Here is a 16,478-nt window from a genome sequence, read left to right on the forward strand (position 1 = left end):
AATTAAATTCCGTTTAAACAATAACGGAAGTCATTTTCAAAAGAACAGCTAATTTCATTGGTCCTATCTTTGTTCCATTTTTAGAAACGGTGCGATACCAGCTCTGTAGGGATAGTTTCTGCTACTTAGAACTAGAACTACAATGTATGCACGAATAATTCACAAGAACACAAACAAATGCACTCTTATGCAATAAAACGTTGATTTTTTTTCTGCTGAAAACTTTCAATTATTCGATATTGAGTTTGGCCCAGAAAATTGTAAAGCGCACCTGCAGGATCCTGCAGGGTGTATATAAGTCCATGCAGTTTAGAAATCTACCATATAGAGTATAGACCTCCAAATAGATCAAAACTGATCGTAGATAATCTTACAATAACGATATGATTATTTATTATTGAATACATTATACAAATGTATTGAGAAACAAATTTAGTACTTAGTTGAAAACAATATTTTGGTTGGCATTCAGGGTTGGCAAAAACCCGGGTTTTATGAGTATTGCCCAGCCCAGTGGGAAATACTGGGAAAACCCGGGTTTTATGAGTATTGCCCAGCCCAGTGGGAAATAATGGTAAAAGCCGGGTTTTACTGGGTAATACTGGGCAATAATGGGTAATATAGAATACTGGCCTGAATTTTAAAGAGGATTCATTTATCAAACACAAAATGCAATACATTTAAGATATATATAAACCTATTTTTATTTATAACTACATGTACGTTTACTTGTTTGAGAGTCCTATAAGACATACATGTACAAATGTACAAGTGTATACTATACATTTGAGAAAGAATTATTCTAACAACTCTGAGATTATTTTTTTTCAACTATATATATATAGCTATAAATATAAAGAATTGACCAATTACATGTAATAAAAATTACTTACTAATTAACAAGTAATTATTCAGATTAGAACATAGATATGTTTATATAACAATAATCAGCCTTTTCATTTCTATAAGAGTTAATGATAAGACCCTGTAGGGTGTTTATTTAGCAATCATGATTGCATATATAGCAATTTAATTTACAATCCACAAAAACACTGTAATAAAATGTATAGATTATTGAAACAATGCTTGGAAATTAACAAGGAATCCTAAAATGTGTAAATCTTGTATTTTGCCTACAAGAAATTTAAGTAGAGAAGATAATGAAATTGAATTTTTTATCTTCTAGAAATGACTCTCAATGGTTATCTGTATAGACATGAAAAAGGCTTTCGACACGGTAGACCGTATATTAATTACTCTGGTATAAGTTACAAGCGTTGGGCATCTGTGGTGAATTCTTAAGTGCAGTTCAATCTCTTTATACAGACGTACAATGTACTGTACGGGTTAACAGTGACAATACCCCGTGGTTTGACGTTTCTAGCGGTGTGAAACAGGGCTGTATACTGTCTCCCACGTTGTTTTCTGTTTTTATAAACGATTTAGCCAGCAAAATCAACGATCTAAAATGTGGTTTACAGATGACAACTCTATGCTCAGTGTTTTATTATATGCAGACGACATAGTGTTGCTGGCTCCTGATGAAATTAGTTTACAGCGAATGATGGATACGGTTACCGAATGGTGTGAAAATTGGAAGTTAACTATAAATGGTGATAAGACAAAAGTTATCCATTTCAGACCTTCTACAATGACAATCTCACGAAGTACAATTTTCTTGTGGTGGTCAATCGATACAGTTCACAGACTCGTACAAAAATTAATATCTAGGTGTGTGGCTTGATGAGCATATAACGTTTCAAAAGAATGCAAAAGAGCTCGCAAAGTCAGCTAGTCGAGCTCTTGGAGTGGTATATGGAAAAGTGATATCAGCCGGTGGTGTGACCCACAGTGTATTTAGCAAACTTTATTCAACTATGGTAGAGCCTATACTCCTCTACGGAAGTGGAATTTGGGGCTTTAAAAACTTTAGCCAAATCTCGACCGTCAGGGCCGTAACTACCTATGAGGCAGGGGAGGCAGTTGCCTCCCCTGAATTTTCTACATCATTTTTTTGTTTTTGAAGTAATAAAAGGGAAGTGACAATATGTACACGAAGAACTTGAATTTGTACAACACACGTTTACAGTTTTAACAGTGTTATCATGATACGTGATATATATCTGTCATTTTTAGGATTTTTTTTGTCGAAAGTGAACCATTTCAGTATTTGGTTTTTTTTTTTTTTTCGTGTGGCCATCCATCTGTTATTCAATATTTCCTATGTCGTACGAGAACGCATATGAAACTTTGTTATCGGCAATTTTGATTAAAAGTTAACTCATCACATTTATTTACCATGTTTAGGGGCTCAATTAAGCAGAGGAAGTTCCTTTTTTATTGTCAAGATTCAAAGTTTTATTTAGAGTCGAAATTCAATAAACTACATAAATACAAGCTCTAGTGAGCTTTTCAAATCGACTTTTGTGAATCTTTTATGATATCGGAAATTCGTTACCGGCTGAATCAGCTTTTGGATAATTTTTTTAACGTGTCTAGTCAGACAGTACGTCTCCCGATCGTACGAGAACATTATGGTCATTGACTCAATGCCTTAATTAGTAGTTTAACACTCCCATTCGTTGTAGTTCTATATATGTCTATTCAGCTTTCAAACTATGATATTGAAATTCAAGGTCCTCGATAAAAAAAAAAATATTCCGTTTGCGTTCTATTATCTTACTTGATATGTTTTTTTATTAACTTACCAGTTTGATTTCTAACAAAAATATCTTTAAATACAGATAATAAGTGTTTGCAAAACAAATTGCTCCCGAGTTTCAAGCATTACTGATGAGTCTTAAAGTAAGGAAATCGAAGGAAAACAGTTCTTTTTTTTCGCCATTTTATTGAGAGAAAAAAATCGGCGGTCACAATGTATTTAATGTTAATAATTATAGTTAAAAGTACGACCTTCAAGACGGAGCCTTGGCTCACCCCGAACAGCAATCTCAGTTTGTTTTTGCAAAAAAAATGCTTCCAGGTTCAAGCAAAACTGATGAGTCTTAAAGTAACGAAGTCGAAGGAAAACGGGTCATTTTAAGCCATTTTACTGAGGGAAAAAAAATCGGCGGGAGGCTGCATCCCAAACCCCCCCTTTCTAGGGGCCTTAATCGGCGGTCCCAAACCCCTGCCTCCCCTGAAATCGATCCCTAGTTACGGCCCTGACTATCTAGATTCAGCCTAAACTTAAAATTCTAGATTTTTTTACCTATTTATAAAATCCATAAAAATGACAGCAATACACCAAAGTACCAAACAAACTGGCTTTCTGTAAGATCAATATATAATTGAGATAGCTCTTGAGTTTTATGAAAATCCAAGTTGATTTGAAAAAGTTATAAGAAAAATTAAAGTTGACTATCTGAATTTAGCCTAAAATGAAAATTTGAGCTTTTTTTCTTACCTATTAATAAAATCCATAAATTTAACAGCAATACACCTAACTACCAAACAACCTGATTTCCTATAAGATCAATATATTAATGAATAAGCTGTATAGGTTTTTAAAAATCCAAGTTGATTTGAAAAATTTACAAAAAAATTAAAGTTGACTATCTGAATTTATCCCTAACTAAAAAATTTAGCTTTTTTTCTTACCTATTAATTAAATCCATAAATTTAACAGCAATACACCAAACTTGGTATTCCATAAGGTCAAAATAATTTATAAGATAGTCCGAACAGAAAATTTTAGGCTAATAGCTTTTTTAATCCTTAATTAAATCCTTAAAGTTGTCAGAAATGAACCAAGCTACCAGTTTTTGAGTGCCCGCAAAAGAAATTTCTTACACACCGATAAAATGGATAAAAAATTTTCCTATAAAATATGTTCTGGCCCATCCACTAAATATTTTAAAAAAAGTTCTCGCCCATCCAAATATTTCCACAAAAAAAGTGCTTGCCCTGCCCCATTTTGCACCGGCCCATCCATCTGATAAATATTGAACGGTCCCTAATAATCTATAGTAAATTTATCGATATCGATTGCGATCAAATTTAGCGCATGCGCACTGCGGGTGCTGATAATAGTTGCGTATGAGCTAACTAAACCACCACTTGTTTGGTAATTGTTAATATAGTTCCGTCATATTGACAACATTGATTGATCTACCCAAACAGAAGTGACAATAATTTAGATATCGATTCAACAGCCAAAACTGTGAAATCATACATCACACACATATACAACACAACTGACTAACGTTACAAAATTCAGACACATAGTTTTACTTTTCTATCTTTATTCAATCTCGTTTTAAACACAAATATCAATTCGATAATTACGGTATAAAAAGTCAATCACATCAATTTAATTTTACCTGCACTGTCCTCAGTATTAAATTGAAAATGGAAATGGGAAATATGTTAGAGAGACAACAACATGACCAAAGTGCAGACAGCATGCTTATATTCAAGTACTATCTTTTATATTTTACATAGATATTCCATAAATATACAACTATTTGAAATACTTACCAAATCAACGAGAACAGTATCACTGCCTTTAAGTCCAATCAGTACTCTCATTTTGTTTTATCTTCATAAAAGTGATATTTTAATCCAAAATGGATTTACGATACTTTAGCATCGGCCGTTTTCAGCTAACTATCGGTATGGGCTTTTCTCATTGTTGAAGGCCGTGTGGGGACCTATAATTGTTAATTTTTGTGTCATTTGGTCTCTTGTGGAGAGTTGTCTCATTGGCAATCATACCACATCTTCTTTTTTATAATCTGTTTTTATATGTATTTGCTTAGCCTATAACGATCATGTACTGTTTTAAAACATCCATGTCTGCCAATGCCCATCAAAATAATGTCCACAATAAATAAGTATTTGGAAACAAAGCTAATAAAATCTTGCTTTTTCTAGTAATTTTCAGGTTTCACATTGAATTGACAACGTCTCTTTAAAACCTTTAAGGGAATGTAAAAGCGTTGAGCGTGAGCACATTTTTAATGCAAATATATAAACACTTTATGCAACAGATGCTTGGGTCAAACGCTTTTTTTTTACTCGAGTGCTTCCTATGAGTCTTCGTCCTGAACATGCATAAAATATTTGCCACTGGACGTTAAGCAACCGACAATCAATCAATCCGATGAGTCTTATTTTATCTGATATACCAAATAATTATAAGCATAGCATCTTTTCTGAAATACTACATCCGAATAAAATTACAAAGAGAAACATTTAACATTATGATTATATATATATATTGTTTTCTCATGTTCATCATCTAGCTGAACGTATTTCCCATATCTTCAGTCTTCCTATCATATGAAGTAAACCGATCCCAAGTAAACTGAATTACAGATGTGTGATAATAAAAAGTTAGAAAATAAAACAGAGAAACACATAAACTAGTATAGAAAGTCCCTGACATAATGCATGTAATAAGAATGCAATTTAAACTTGCAAGAAGAATTTAAGGCGAACATACAGAGAGCTTATATCACAAACCACTGCAATTAATTAAGTTAAACCCGAAAACTTGCCACTAATGAAACTCCATATAAACTGATTGTGAACTTATGACATTTCCGAAGAGACGACTCCAACTTTTTCATTAAAAACCCGTCATTCATTATTGATAGCTATCACGAAACGCAATACTAGTAATATAGTATCAACTTAATATATAAAATATATTCACGATGTGCAGATGCAACTAGAATGGTCATAGAACACGGCATGATGCTGTTAATGTTCGTTCACTTTTGATTATCCTTCGTCTGTTTCTCAAAATATATTCCACTTTTACAAGTTGTATAAAAGTTCACATGGAAAATTAACTCTTTAAAAGATGTAACTCTGCCAAGTTCTCAGTGAAACAGTTTACTTGCTGCCGATGATCTACATTATTCTTTATTTCGAGTTCAAAATAATCCCAATGTTTTGAATTAATTAGTGACCAGACATATCAGTTGTATAGCTGAACGTGAACACAAATGGTGAAGTTACACGATAAAGCTAAAAAAAAAAAAAAAGACGTACGGAGATACAGTATACGTGGTATGATCATCGCTAATGAAACAACTATCCGGCCATGAGATAACTATCCATCAAAGTTCTCATTACATTTTCTTGAGAATAACTGTGTCATTTGCCTTCTAAAAACAAGACATGAGGAGCACAACTGGTTCCCATTAAGATGTCGCTATTAATTGTCATTTGAAAAATGCGTCGGCCAACAAAACGTAAATAAGAAATATCATGTTACCAAGAAATGCCAACAGGGTTGGCAAAGTATTACCCTCCCGGGTTTTACTGGGCGGGGAAATCCGGGTTTTCCCGGGCTGGGCAAAACTCCCAGAAATGGGTAATACTGGGCAATACTGGGCAATATGATTTGTTAAGCTTATTTCAACAATAAATAGTAAAGACTTGTTGTAGTTTCATAGTATTATAACTAAATATATATATATATATATACATTTTATACAGATAAGATAAATTTATTTTATTATAGTGTCACATATTGATTGTCATAATAAAGTACACAATATACATATCATCACATAAAACATTCAATCAATACCCAGCCATAAAATTGACTTATGAGACACTTTTAAAACTCTATATTCAGGGCCGTAACTACCTATGAGGCAGGGGAGGCAGTTGCCTCCCCTGAATTTTCTACATCATTTTTTTGTTTTTGAAGTAATAAAAGGGAAGTGACAATATGTACACGAAGAACTTGAATTTGTACAACACACGTTTACAGTTTTAACAGTGTTATCATGATACGTGATATATATCTGTCATTTTTAGGATTTTTTTTGTCGAAAGTGAACCATTTCAGTATTTGGTTTTTTTTTTTTTTTCGTGTGGCCATCCATCTGTTATTCAATATTTCCTATGTCGTACGAGAACGCATATGAAACTTTGTTATCGGCAATTTTGATTAAAAGTTAACTCATCACATTTATTTACCATGTTTAGGGGCTCAATTAAGCAGAGGAAGTTCCTTTTTTATTGTCAAGATTCAAAGTTTTATTTAGAGTCGAAATTCAATAAACTACATAAATACAAGCTCTAGTGAGCTTTTCAAATCGACTTTTGTGAATCTTTTATGATATCGGAAATTCGTTACCGGCTGAATCAGCTTTTGGATAATTTTTTTAACGTGTCTAGTCAGACAGTACGTCTCCCGATCGTACGAGAACATTATGGTCATTGACTCAATGCCTTAATTAGTAGTTTAACACTCCCATTCGTTGTAGTTCTATATATGTCTATTCAGCTTTCAAACTATGATATTGAAATTCAAGGTCCTCGATAAAAAAAAAATATTCCGTTTGCGTTCTATTATCTTACTTGATATGTTTTTTTATTAACTTACCAGTTTGATTTCTAACAAAAATATCTTTAAATACAGATAATAAGTGTTTGCAAAACAAATTGCTCCCGAGTTTCAAGCATTACTGATGAGTCTTAAAGTAAGGAAATCGAAGGAAAACAGTTCTTTTTTTTCGCCATTTTATTGAGAGAAAAAAATCGGCGGTCACAATGTATTTAATGTTAATAATTATAGTTAAAAGTACGACCTTCAAGACGGAGCCTTGGCTCACCCCGAACAGCAATCTCAGTTTGTTTTTGCAAAAAAAATGCTTCCAGGTTCAAGCAAAACTGATGAGTCTTAAAGTAACGAAGTCGAAGGAAAACGGGTCATTTTAAGCCATTTTACTGAGGGAAAAAAAATCGGCGGGAGGCTGCATCCCAAACCCCCCCTTTCTAGGGGCCTTAATCGGCGGTCCCAAACCCCTGCCTCCCCTGAAATCGATCCCTAGTTACGGCCCTGATATTTACACTAAATTCTTATAAAAATCTGTATTAACACTAATTTACAAATACGTTATCTGTTAAGTAAAAACAAAATACACTTGGCGATTAAAAAGTAATGAATAAAAATAAAGTAAAATAATGTTACTAGATCTATCACAGTTAATAAAATAGCAATCCATTAAATAAAAATACTTCAGTATAGAGTTATAAAAATCAGGTTAACCTTAATCTTGTTTTAACTCTAGTTAAAAGTGAAAAGTTTTCGACGTAAAAAGAATTTATGCAGACTCAAGATTACAAAAAGATTGCTGTATTTCTTCGCAGTTCATGATATTAACAAATTGATCATTTAAACTCATACTGTTAAAATTTTCAATATATTTAACGCATTCGAGTAAAAAGTCATATCTCAAATCTGAATATAATGGACATGTCATTAGAAAATGATTTTCTGTTTCTATTTCATCTTTTTCACAGTATCTACAAAGTCTGTTAAAGCGGAGTAGGCGGCCTGGAGTAACGCCCGGTCTCCAGGGCTAGCGGCAACGAGCCAGCGCGAAACATTGCCATGCATCGTCTCTGATATTTTGGAATGTTTATTCTGGTATATGTTTCAACATTAACATTGTCTTTATAAAGTCGATAGGTACGAAGTTTGTTTCCATTTACTTGGTTGCCTTTATCATTTAAAAGTTCATTTCGCCATTCTACATTGTCCAAGTTGATGAGTTTTTCATGGACCACTTGCATTGCATTGTTCACAGAAACGCCAATGTGTCCTGTACAACAATATTACTATCCACCTTGTCCACAATTTTATTCACCTCAAAAGTCCAACCTTTTCTTCTTCTGGATGACCATCTCCAAATCTTACCTAGTAGACGATTCTCATCAAGTCTATAAAGTTTACATAGTAAGCGTACACACGATTTTCTTAGTTTAGTCTTGGTCGAGATCCAGCCCATATCTCCGCGCGTCGCTGTATTCGAAGTGTGTTTTCCTACACCCAAGAAGAGTTTACATGCTTTATTCTGCACGGTCAGGGCCGTAACTAGGGATCGATTTCAGGGGAGGCAGGGGTTTGGGACCGCCGATTAAGGCCCCTAGAAAGGGGGGGGTTTGGGATGCAGCCTCCCGCCGATTTTTTTTCCCTCAGTAAAATGGCTTAAAATGACCCGTTTTCCTTCGACTTCGTTACTTTAAGACTCATCAGTTTTGCTTGAACCTGGAAGCATTTTTTTTGCAAAAACAAACTGAGATTGCTGTTCGGGGTGAGCCAAGGCTCCGTCTTGAAGGTCGTACTTTTAACTATAATTATTAACATTAAATACATTGTGACCGCCGATTTTTTTCTCTCAATAAAATGGCGAAAAAAAAGAACTGTTTTCCTTCGATTTCCTTACTTTAAGACTCATCAGTAATGCTTGAAACTCGGGAGCAATTTGTTTTGCAAACACTTATTATCTGTATTTAAAGATATTTTTGTTAGAAATCAAACTGGTAAGTTAATAAAAAAACATATCAAGTAAGATAATAGAACGCAAACGGAATATTTTTTTTTTATCGAGGACCTTGAATTTCAATATCATAGTTTGAAAGCTGAATAGACATATATAGAACTACAACGAATGGGAGTGTTAAACTACTAATTAAGGCATTGAGTCAATGACCATAATGTTCTCGTACGATCGGGAGACGTACTGTCTGACTAGACACGTTAAAAAAATTATCCAAAAGCTGATTCAGCCGGTAACGAATTTCCGATATCATAAAAGATTCACAAAAGTCGATTTGAAAAGCTCACTAGAGCTTGTATTTATGTAGTTTATTGAATTTCGACTCTAAATAAAACTTTGAATCTTGACAATAAAAAAGGAACTTCCTCTGCTTAATTGAGCCCCTAAACATGGTAAATAAATGTGATTAGTTAACTTTTAATCAAAATTGCCGATAACAAAGTTTCATATGCGTTCTCGTACGACATAGGAAATATTGAATAACAGATGGATGGCCACACGAAAAAAAAAAAAAAACCAAATACTGAAATGGTTCACTTTCGACAAAAAAAATCCTAAAAATGACAGATATATATCACGTATCATGATAACACTGTTAAAACTGTAAACGTGTGTTGTACAAATTCAAGTTCTTCGTGTACATATTGTCACTTCCCTTTTATTACTTCAAAAACAAAAAAATGATGTAGAAAATTCAGGGGAGGCAACTGCCTCCCCTGCCTCATAGGTAGTTACGGCCCTGATAGTCATCTTTAATGTTTTTTTATAACTTTTTTAGATCAACCTGGATTTTCATAAAACTATACAGCCTTTTCATTTATATATTGAACTTACAGAATGCCACGTTGATTGGTAGTTTGGTGTATGTCTGTAATTCTTACGGATTTAATAACAAGGTTTAAGAAAAAGCTCAAATTTTCAGTTTATGCTAAATCCAGATAGTCATCTTTAATTTTTTTTATAACTTTTTCAAATCAACATGGATTTCCATAAAACTTTACAGCTATTTCATTTATATATTGATCTAAAAGAATTACAAGTTGTTTGGTAGTTTGGTGTGCTGCTGTCATTCTTATGGATTTAATAAAAAGGTTTAAGAAAAAGCTAAATTTTCTGTTTTAGGTTATTTCAAGATAGTCATCTTTAAATTTGTTCATAACTTTTTCAAATCAACTTGCATTTTCATAAAACTCTACTGCTAAATCATTTTTATATTGATCTTACTGAATGCCAGGCTGTTTAGTACTTTGTTTTTTTGCTGTCATTTTTATGGATTTAGTTAATAGCTTAAAAAAAAAGCTGCAATTTTAAGTTTGGACCAAATTTGGATGGTGACTGGTCACCTTTAAATTTTTTTTTAACTTTTTCAAATCAACTTAGATTTTCATATAACTGTACAGCTTTCTCATTTATATATCAATCTTACAGAATGCTAGGTTTTTTGATAGTTTGGTGTTTAGTTGTCAAATTGAGGGAATTAATTAATAGGCGAAAAATGCTGCATCAAATTCAAAAACATGCCTGCCTATATTTGCTAAAAAGGACCATAATTTCTTTTTCCAAAAGTAGAACAGATAAAAGAATATTCATATTTGAACTAAATGTATACATATATATGGAATTAACTAGCACATTTTAAATTTTGTATTAACACCAAAGTTTATTCTTTGATTTCAAGACATAAAATTTTAAAAACTTTAAAATAGAAAAAGAACCTAAATCATTTTTGATTGTCTTATAGTTTTAGAGGGGCAGGGACTTTTTTTATAGATTTTTATAGATGGGCAAGGACTTTTTTTCAGAATTTAAAAGGATGGGCGTTAGCTTTTTTAATGAAACAATATTAAGAATGCACCGGACCATCCATCTGGTAAATATTGAACAGTCCCTTAAAGGAAATATTGAATTTTGGTTAGCTGACAGTAAACAAATATAAATATCTTTTTCATTGGCATCACATTAGAAAATACATTTTCTTAGCTTTCTAATGACATATTTTATAATTGAATCGGGATAGCAGAAGTTACGGCCATTTTCATTTTAAAAAAAGTGGTTCATTCCCTATTACTTCATACAATTCAAAATCAAAAACGTTTGCAAAGGAGTTTTCATATATGATTACATCTTTCACTATTTTTAGAAATAAATTCATTGGCATAAATATATATTCTTTGCTTTATAATCTTTCCAATGATATATATTTGATATTTTAGAAAATTTAATGAATCGGGGCCTTTTTTATCTTTTAATTTTAATTTAAAAGAATATTTTTGGCCAGCCGTCAGTTTTCTTTATTTTTGATAATATAAAATCTTTCACTACTACATTAACTCAGACTTTTGGATGTTTTTCGTGAAGCGTATTAAAAAAATTGAAATCCCATCTAAAATGATTTTTTTTTTGTTGCAATTTTCTTACATATCTTTTTAAAAGGTTTTTTTTTAAATAATTAGGCGGCCGTAACTAAACAATTTTGATACTTAAACATGCTCATCTGATTTACATAGAAGTAATAGATACATATTTTATATATATTATTTTCATGTTATAAAAAGACCAATTAGTTTTGATGAAACAGGAAAAGTGTCATTTATATCTTAAATTTTTCAGATGCAGTAACACTTTCAGAAGATCTTTTGTAGTAGATGGATTTGGAATGAAATCTTAAACGTCAAATTTTCTTTCATCAATTTTATATATATATATAATTAATTTTAATTTGTCTCTCTCCTTTTAGAAGTTTCTATCGGGAAATATATTTAATTTTATACTTGAACATTTATGTAAAATTTGTATTAAAAAGGAAACTTATTTTAATTTTTGTATTGTTAAGGTAAAGTTTACGGAGAGCTGTCTCATTGGAACTCATACCAACTCTCCCCCGGAAATCTTCTTGCATTTATATTGTACATGTATTTGCAGATTTTTTTATTTTTTTTATTTATCGAATGAATGAGATAGTTGGAATCGTTAAAATTTAGTATTGTACATGCAAACAGATGCCTGTGACCCCTGTTGTTTCGATTAGCATGTTTTCTAAAGATATCCGTGTGAAGTTCACAAATTTCATCATTCATTTGATCACCTGTTGTGAATTTCAGATAACACTGTCAAGTTCAGTCAGTTCCGTGGTTTAAACTTTCCTATACATATCAATAATATTATTTTCCGGGTAGGGTATTCCCCCCCCCTTTTTTTTATATATTATACTCGGAACATTATTGTAAAAACTTTTTCTGTGGGACTTTCTTTACGGTTTTAGGAAAATTTGAGAATATCAGTATATAAATTCATTAGTATGTGCTTCGATTGGCTTATATCTATATAAAAAAAAGTAATCTAAGACTATATCATTATTGTAAGTGAGAGACCTTTCCATCCATCAACGAACATGTGAAGCGTGCATAAATATTGTTGAAACTGAGAAATATGTATTGGTATACTGTCCATTCTAAGATCACCTGCAAACTGATCTTTTATAGAAAAACTTTGTCACTTCGGAACATCCAAACTTTAAAAAAACAATCCAATTTGAAAAATTGTCTATTGTTTTATAGGTAGCCTGGCAGTGAATGTGATAGAAGTGCCAAAATCTGCAATCTTATTTTACATAGAAGACGCTGCTTTTCAAATCGTTAAACAGTTTGTCTTAACTGAAGACATTTTTAAAGAAATTAGAAAATTTAGCTGTACATTTATACTTATTCATTATTAATACGACATTTGTCTGTTTTTCACATAGCAAAATTAATGCTATTTAAAGGACAATACGTTGATGTACTGTAGCGTGTTTTCCATTGTGATTTATAAACAAACTGCATCGTCGCGGTCAAAAGTATTATTAAACTGCATCGTCGCGGGCAAACGTACTATTAAGCATTTAGTGTTGAAGGCCAATTTTTCTCTCAGAAATCGTGGCTGAAAAGTTAGAGCAAATATTGATAAACAAACAATTCTGGGAGGTAACTGAAAATAAGAGTAAAATCAGTGAATTTATTCTTTTAATAAAAACGCAAAATGTTGCAATGAGTTTGTGTTTGTGTATGTATATTCAAATTCTACGCTGTCTCATATTCGGGTTTATACGTCATATATATATCTTTATATATGTTTGGTAATCATGATCTCATATTTGTCCTTTTTCGACTTTTTATTTTGTATGCATGGTTTGATATTCGGTAAAATCGAATTGTATATCTTTCGGGAAATAAAGTCAGTTTATAATCTTTATACAACTCGTATTCATGATATTGATGGTAGTCGGAAAAAGGAATGGTGCTTTCTGCCAAAAGAAAATAAACTTCATTTGTTTAAGCGATTTATTTAATAAAAGATAAAATGATAAAAAAAAAATATCTCGTTACATGAACTATATTTTTTTTAGTTTTTGCATCTGGACCAGAAAAGGCTGCGTACTACAGGGATATAAAGCGACAAAAGGAAAATGAAAGACAACTAAAAAAATATGATAAGAATAAAGTCCTGTATAACAACTGAAACGACGCGAGAGGCGGACAGAAGAACCTTCAAGAGCAGTGTTAAGGAAACAGATTTATAGACGACAGAAGAAGGACGAGTTTATTAAGGAAAAAGAAAAAAGAGTCGAAATGAGCAGAAAGAAAAAAGATTCCCGCAATAATATGAAATTGAAACAGAATGAAATTGAAGGTGTAGATTTTGAAAACAATTTAACTGCATTTCAATCAAGAACACTGTAGTATATTATGTTTATTTGGTTTTGTGGTAGTTAGTCATTAGTAATAGACATTGTAATAGTTTCTTTCCCTTTCCTTTATAGACTCCTGTAATCATGAATGATGGTTTGGATTTAAGTTGATAAATAAATCATGTATCTACTTGAGAACTCTTTTTAATGATTATTAACTACACTACAGTTTTATCAACTTAAATCATCATGCATAAATACCTCAGACCCGAACGATTGGATGCCAATCCTGATTCACCTACAGCAGCAAAAGAATGGTTTCACTGGAAACGAACTTTTACAAACTTTTTAACCTCTGCCGGAGAAGAAGCTCCAGACAAACTGATAATGTTGATCAATTTTGTTTCGCCGCGTGTATATGAGTATATTGGTGAATGTGAAACTTACGATACCGCTATATCACTGTTAGAAGCTGTGTATGTTCGACCAAAAAACGAGGTTCTGGCTAGGCACTTGTTGATAACACGCAGACAACAGACAGGTGAGACACTTGACCAGTTTCTACAAGAACTTAAAGTATTGGCAAAGGATTGTAACTTTCAACCAGTGACGGCCGATAAATATAAGGAAGAATACACAAGGGACGCTTTTATAAATGGACTTTGCTCACAAATTGTTCGACAGCGTCTGTTGGAAAATAAAACTCTTGACCTTAAGACAATGTTTGATCAGGCGCGAACATTAGATCTAGCTCAACGCAGTAATGAAGTGTATGTTCAGCCATATTCTGTGACAGCCGCGATTGGACAAAAACCAGATGAAAGTGTTCCAGATAACACAACAAAACTTCAATTCGTTACTGAAGAAGACAAGATTACAGCAGCTGCTGCACAACGACCCGGAAGTAAACAAAGGTGCTTCTTTTGTGGGAATAATGCTCACGCGAGACGTTTTTGTCCGGCAAAGGATGCCTCTTGTCATAACTGTAGTAAGAAAGGACACTTTTCGAAAGTGTGTAAATCTAATACAACAAGTACTGGGACATCTGCCTCTTGTACTCCCATATTAGCAACCGTGACTGCTGCATCTCCGCAATGTTTAAAGAAAGCGGTAATAAATGTGCGCGTGAATGAACGTCCGTGCAAAGCCTTGATAGACACGGGTAGTTCTGAAAGTTTCATTGATAGACAATTTGCAAAATTAATGTCAGTAAATATAAATGACGCTACCGGAAGTGTATCGATGGCATCCAGTGCTCTCAGTAGTCCTATAGTAGGAATTTGCAAAGTAAACTTAAACATTGATGGACATTTCTATCGGAATATGCAGTTGTCTGTCCTCAATAAACTCTGTTGTGACATTATCTTGGGACAGGACTTCATGAAAAGACACGATAGTATAAAAATAAGTTTCGGTGGAAGCAGACCAGCCGTAGAAATTAATGACTCAAATACAGTTTGTGGTTTAGCTGCTTCAAGTGTTGATCCCCCCAGAATTATTTGTCACCTTGACAAGTGAATGCCGACCTATTGCTACAAAATCAAGGAAGTACAGTGCAGTCGATAGAGAATTCATAGAAAAGGAGACAACAAGATTACTTACCGAAGGTATAATTGAGCCTAGTATGTCACCATGGAGAGCTCAAGTTTTAGTAACTTCAAATGAAAGGCACAAGAAAAGACTAGTAATCGATTACTCTCAAACTATAAACAGATTTACGGAACTTGATGCTTATCCGTTTCCTAACATTAATCAAATGGTCTCAGATATCGCCAAATACAAGGTATACAGTACGCTTGATTTACGTAGTGCCTATCACCAAATTCCGTTACGTGAACATGAAAAGAAGTATACAGCTTTTGAAGCCAATGGCAGTTTGTATCAATTTCGGCGAGTCCCCTTTGGCGTTACGAACGGAGTTGCTTGTTTTCAAAGGGTAATTGACCGTCTAGTGGCCGAAAACAAATTAGAAGCAGTATTTGTGTATATTGATAATATCACAATAGGCGGAATGGACCAAACCGAACATGACGAAAACTTACGTAGATTTCTTGATGTTGCCGACAAACATCAGCTAACGTTTAATGAGGACAAATGTGTGTACTCTGTCGAGTCAGTTGATCTACTTGGATATACCATCAGTCAAGGTGTTTTACGACCTGACCCTGATCGAATGAAGCCGCTAAGGGAACTCCCTGTTCCCCATAGTCCTAAATCGGTGAAAAGAGCCATCCGTGGGAATGTTTTCGTATTATAGTCAATGGATACCATGATTCTCAGACAAAATCAAACCTTTAGCTAACGCTACTTCTTTTCCGTTAGACTCTATTGCAGTGAAAGCATTCGATGATTTGAAATCCGACCTTGAAAACGCAAGCATAAGTGCAATTGATGAAGCTATTCCCTTTGTCGTAGAAACCGATGCCTTGGATTCTGCAGTAGCCGGAAGTCTCAATCAGGGTGGAAGGCCTGTTGCTTTCTTTTCGAGAACTTTAAATGCTCAT

At 33.2% G+C, this 16,478-nt stretch overlaps 1 protein-coding gene across 1 annotated transcript; it reads left to right on the forward strand.

The window, feature by feature from the left end:
- Positions 1 to 14,223: 14,223 nt before the first annotated feature.
- Positions 14,224 to 15,492, forward strand: LOC139526615 (uncharacterized). The gene has a single exon (XM_071321774.1). It carries the CDS (start codon positions 14,224 to 14,226, stop codon positions 15,490 to 15,492), a length of 1,269 nt encoding a protein of 422 aa, XP_071177875.1.
- Positions 15,493 to 16,478: the final 986 nt, after the last annotated feature.

Source organism: Mytilus edulis, chromosome 6 (genome assembly GCF_963676685.1).
Source record: "Mytilus edulis chromosome 6, xbMytEdul2.2, whole genome shotgun sequence".
NCBI lineage: Eukaryota > Metazoa > Mollusca > Bivalvia > Mytilida > Mytilidae > Mytilus > Mytilus edulis.

What these genes read in the sequence shown, in the direction of transcription:
- LOC139526615 (XM_071321774.1), top strand. Translation starts at nt 14,224, where the DNA reads ATGCATAAATACCTCAGACCCGAACGATTGGATGCCAATCCTGATTCA.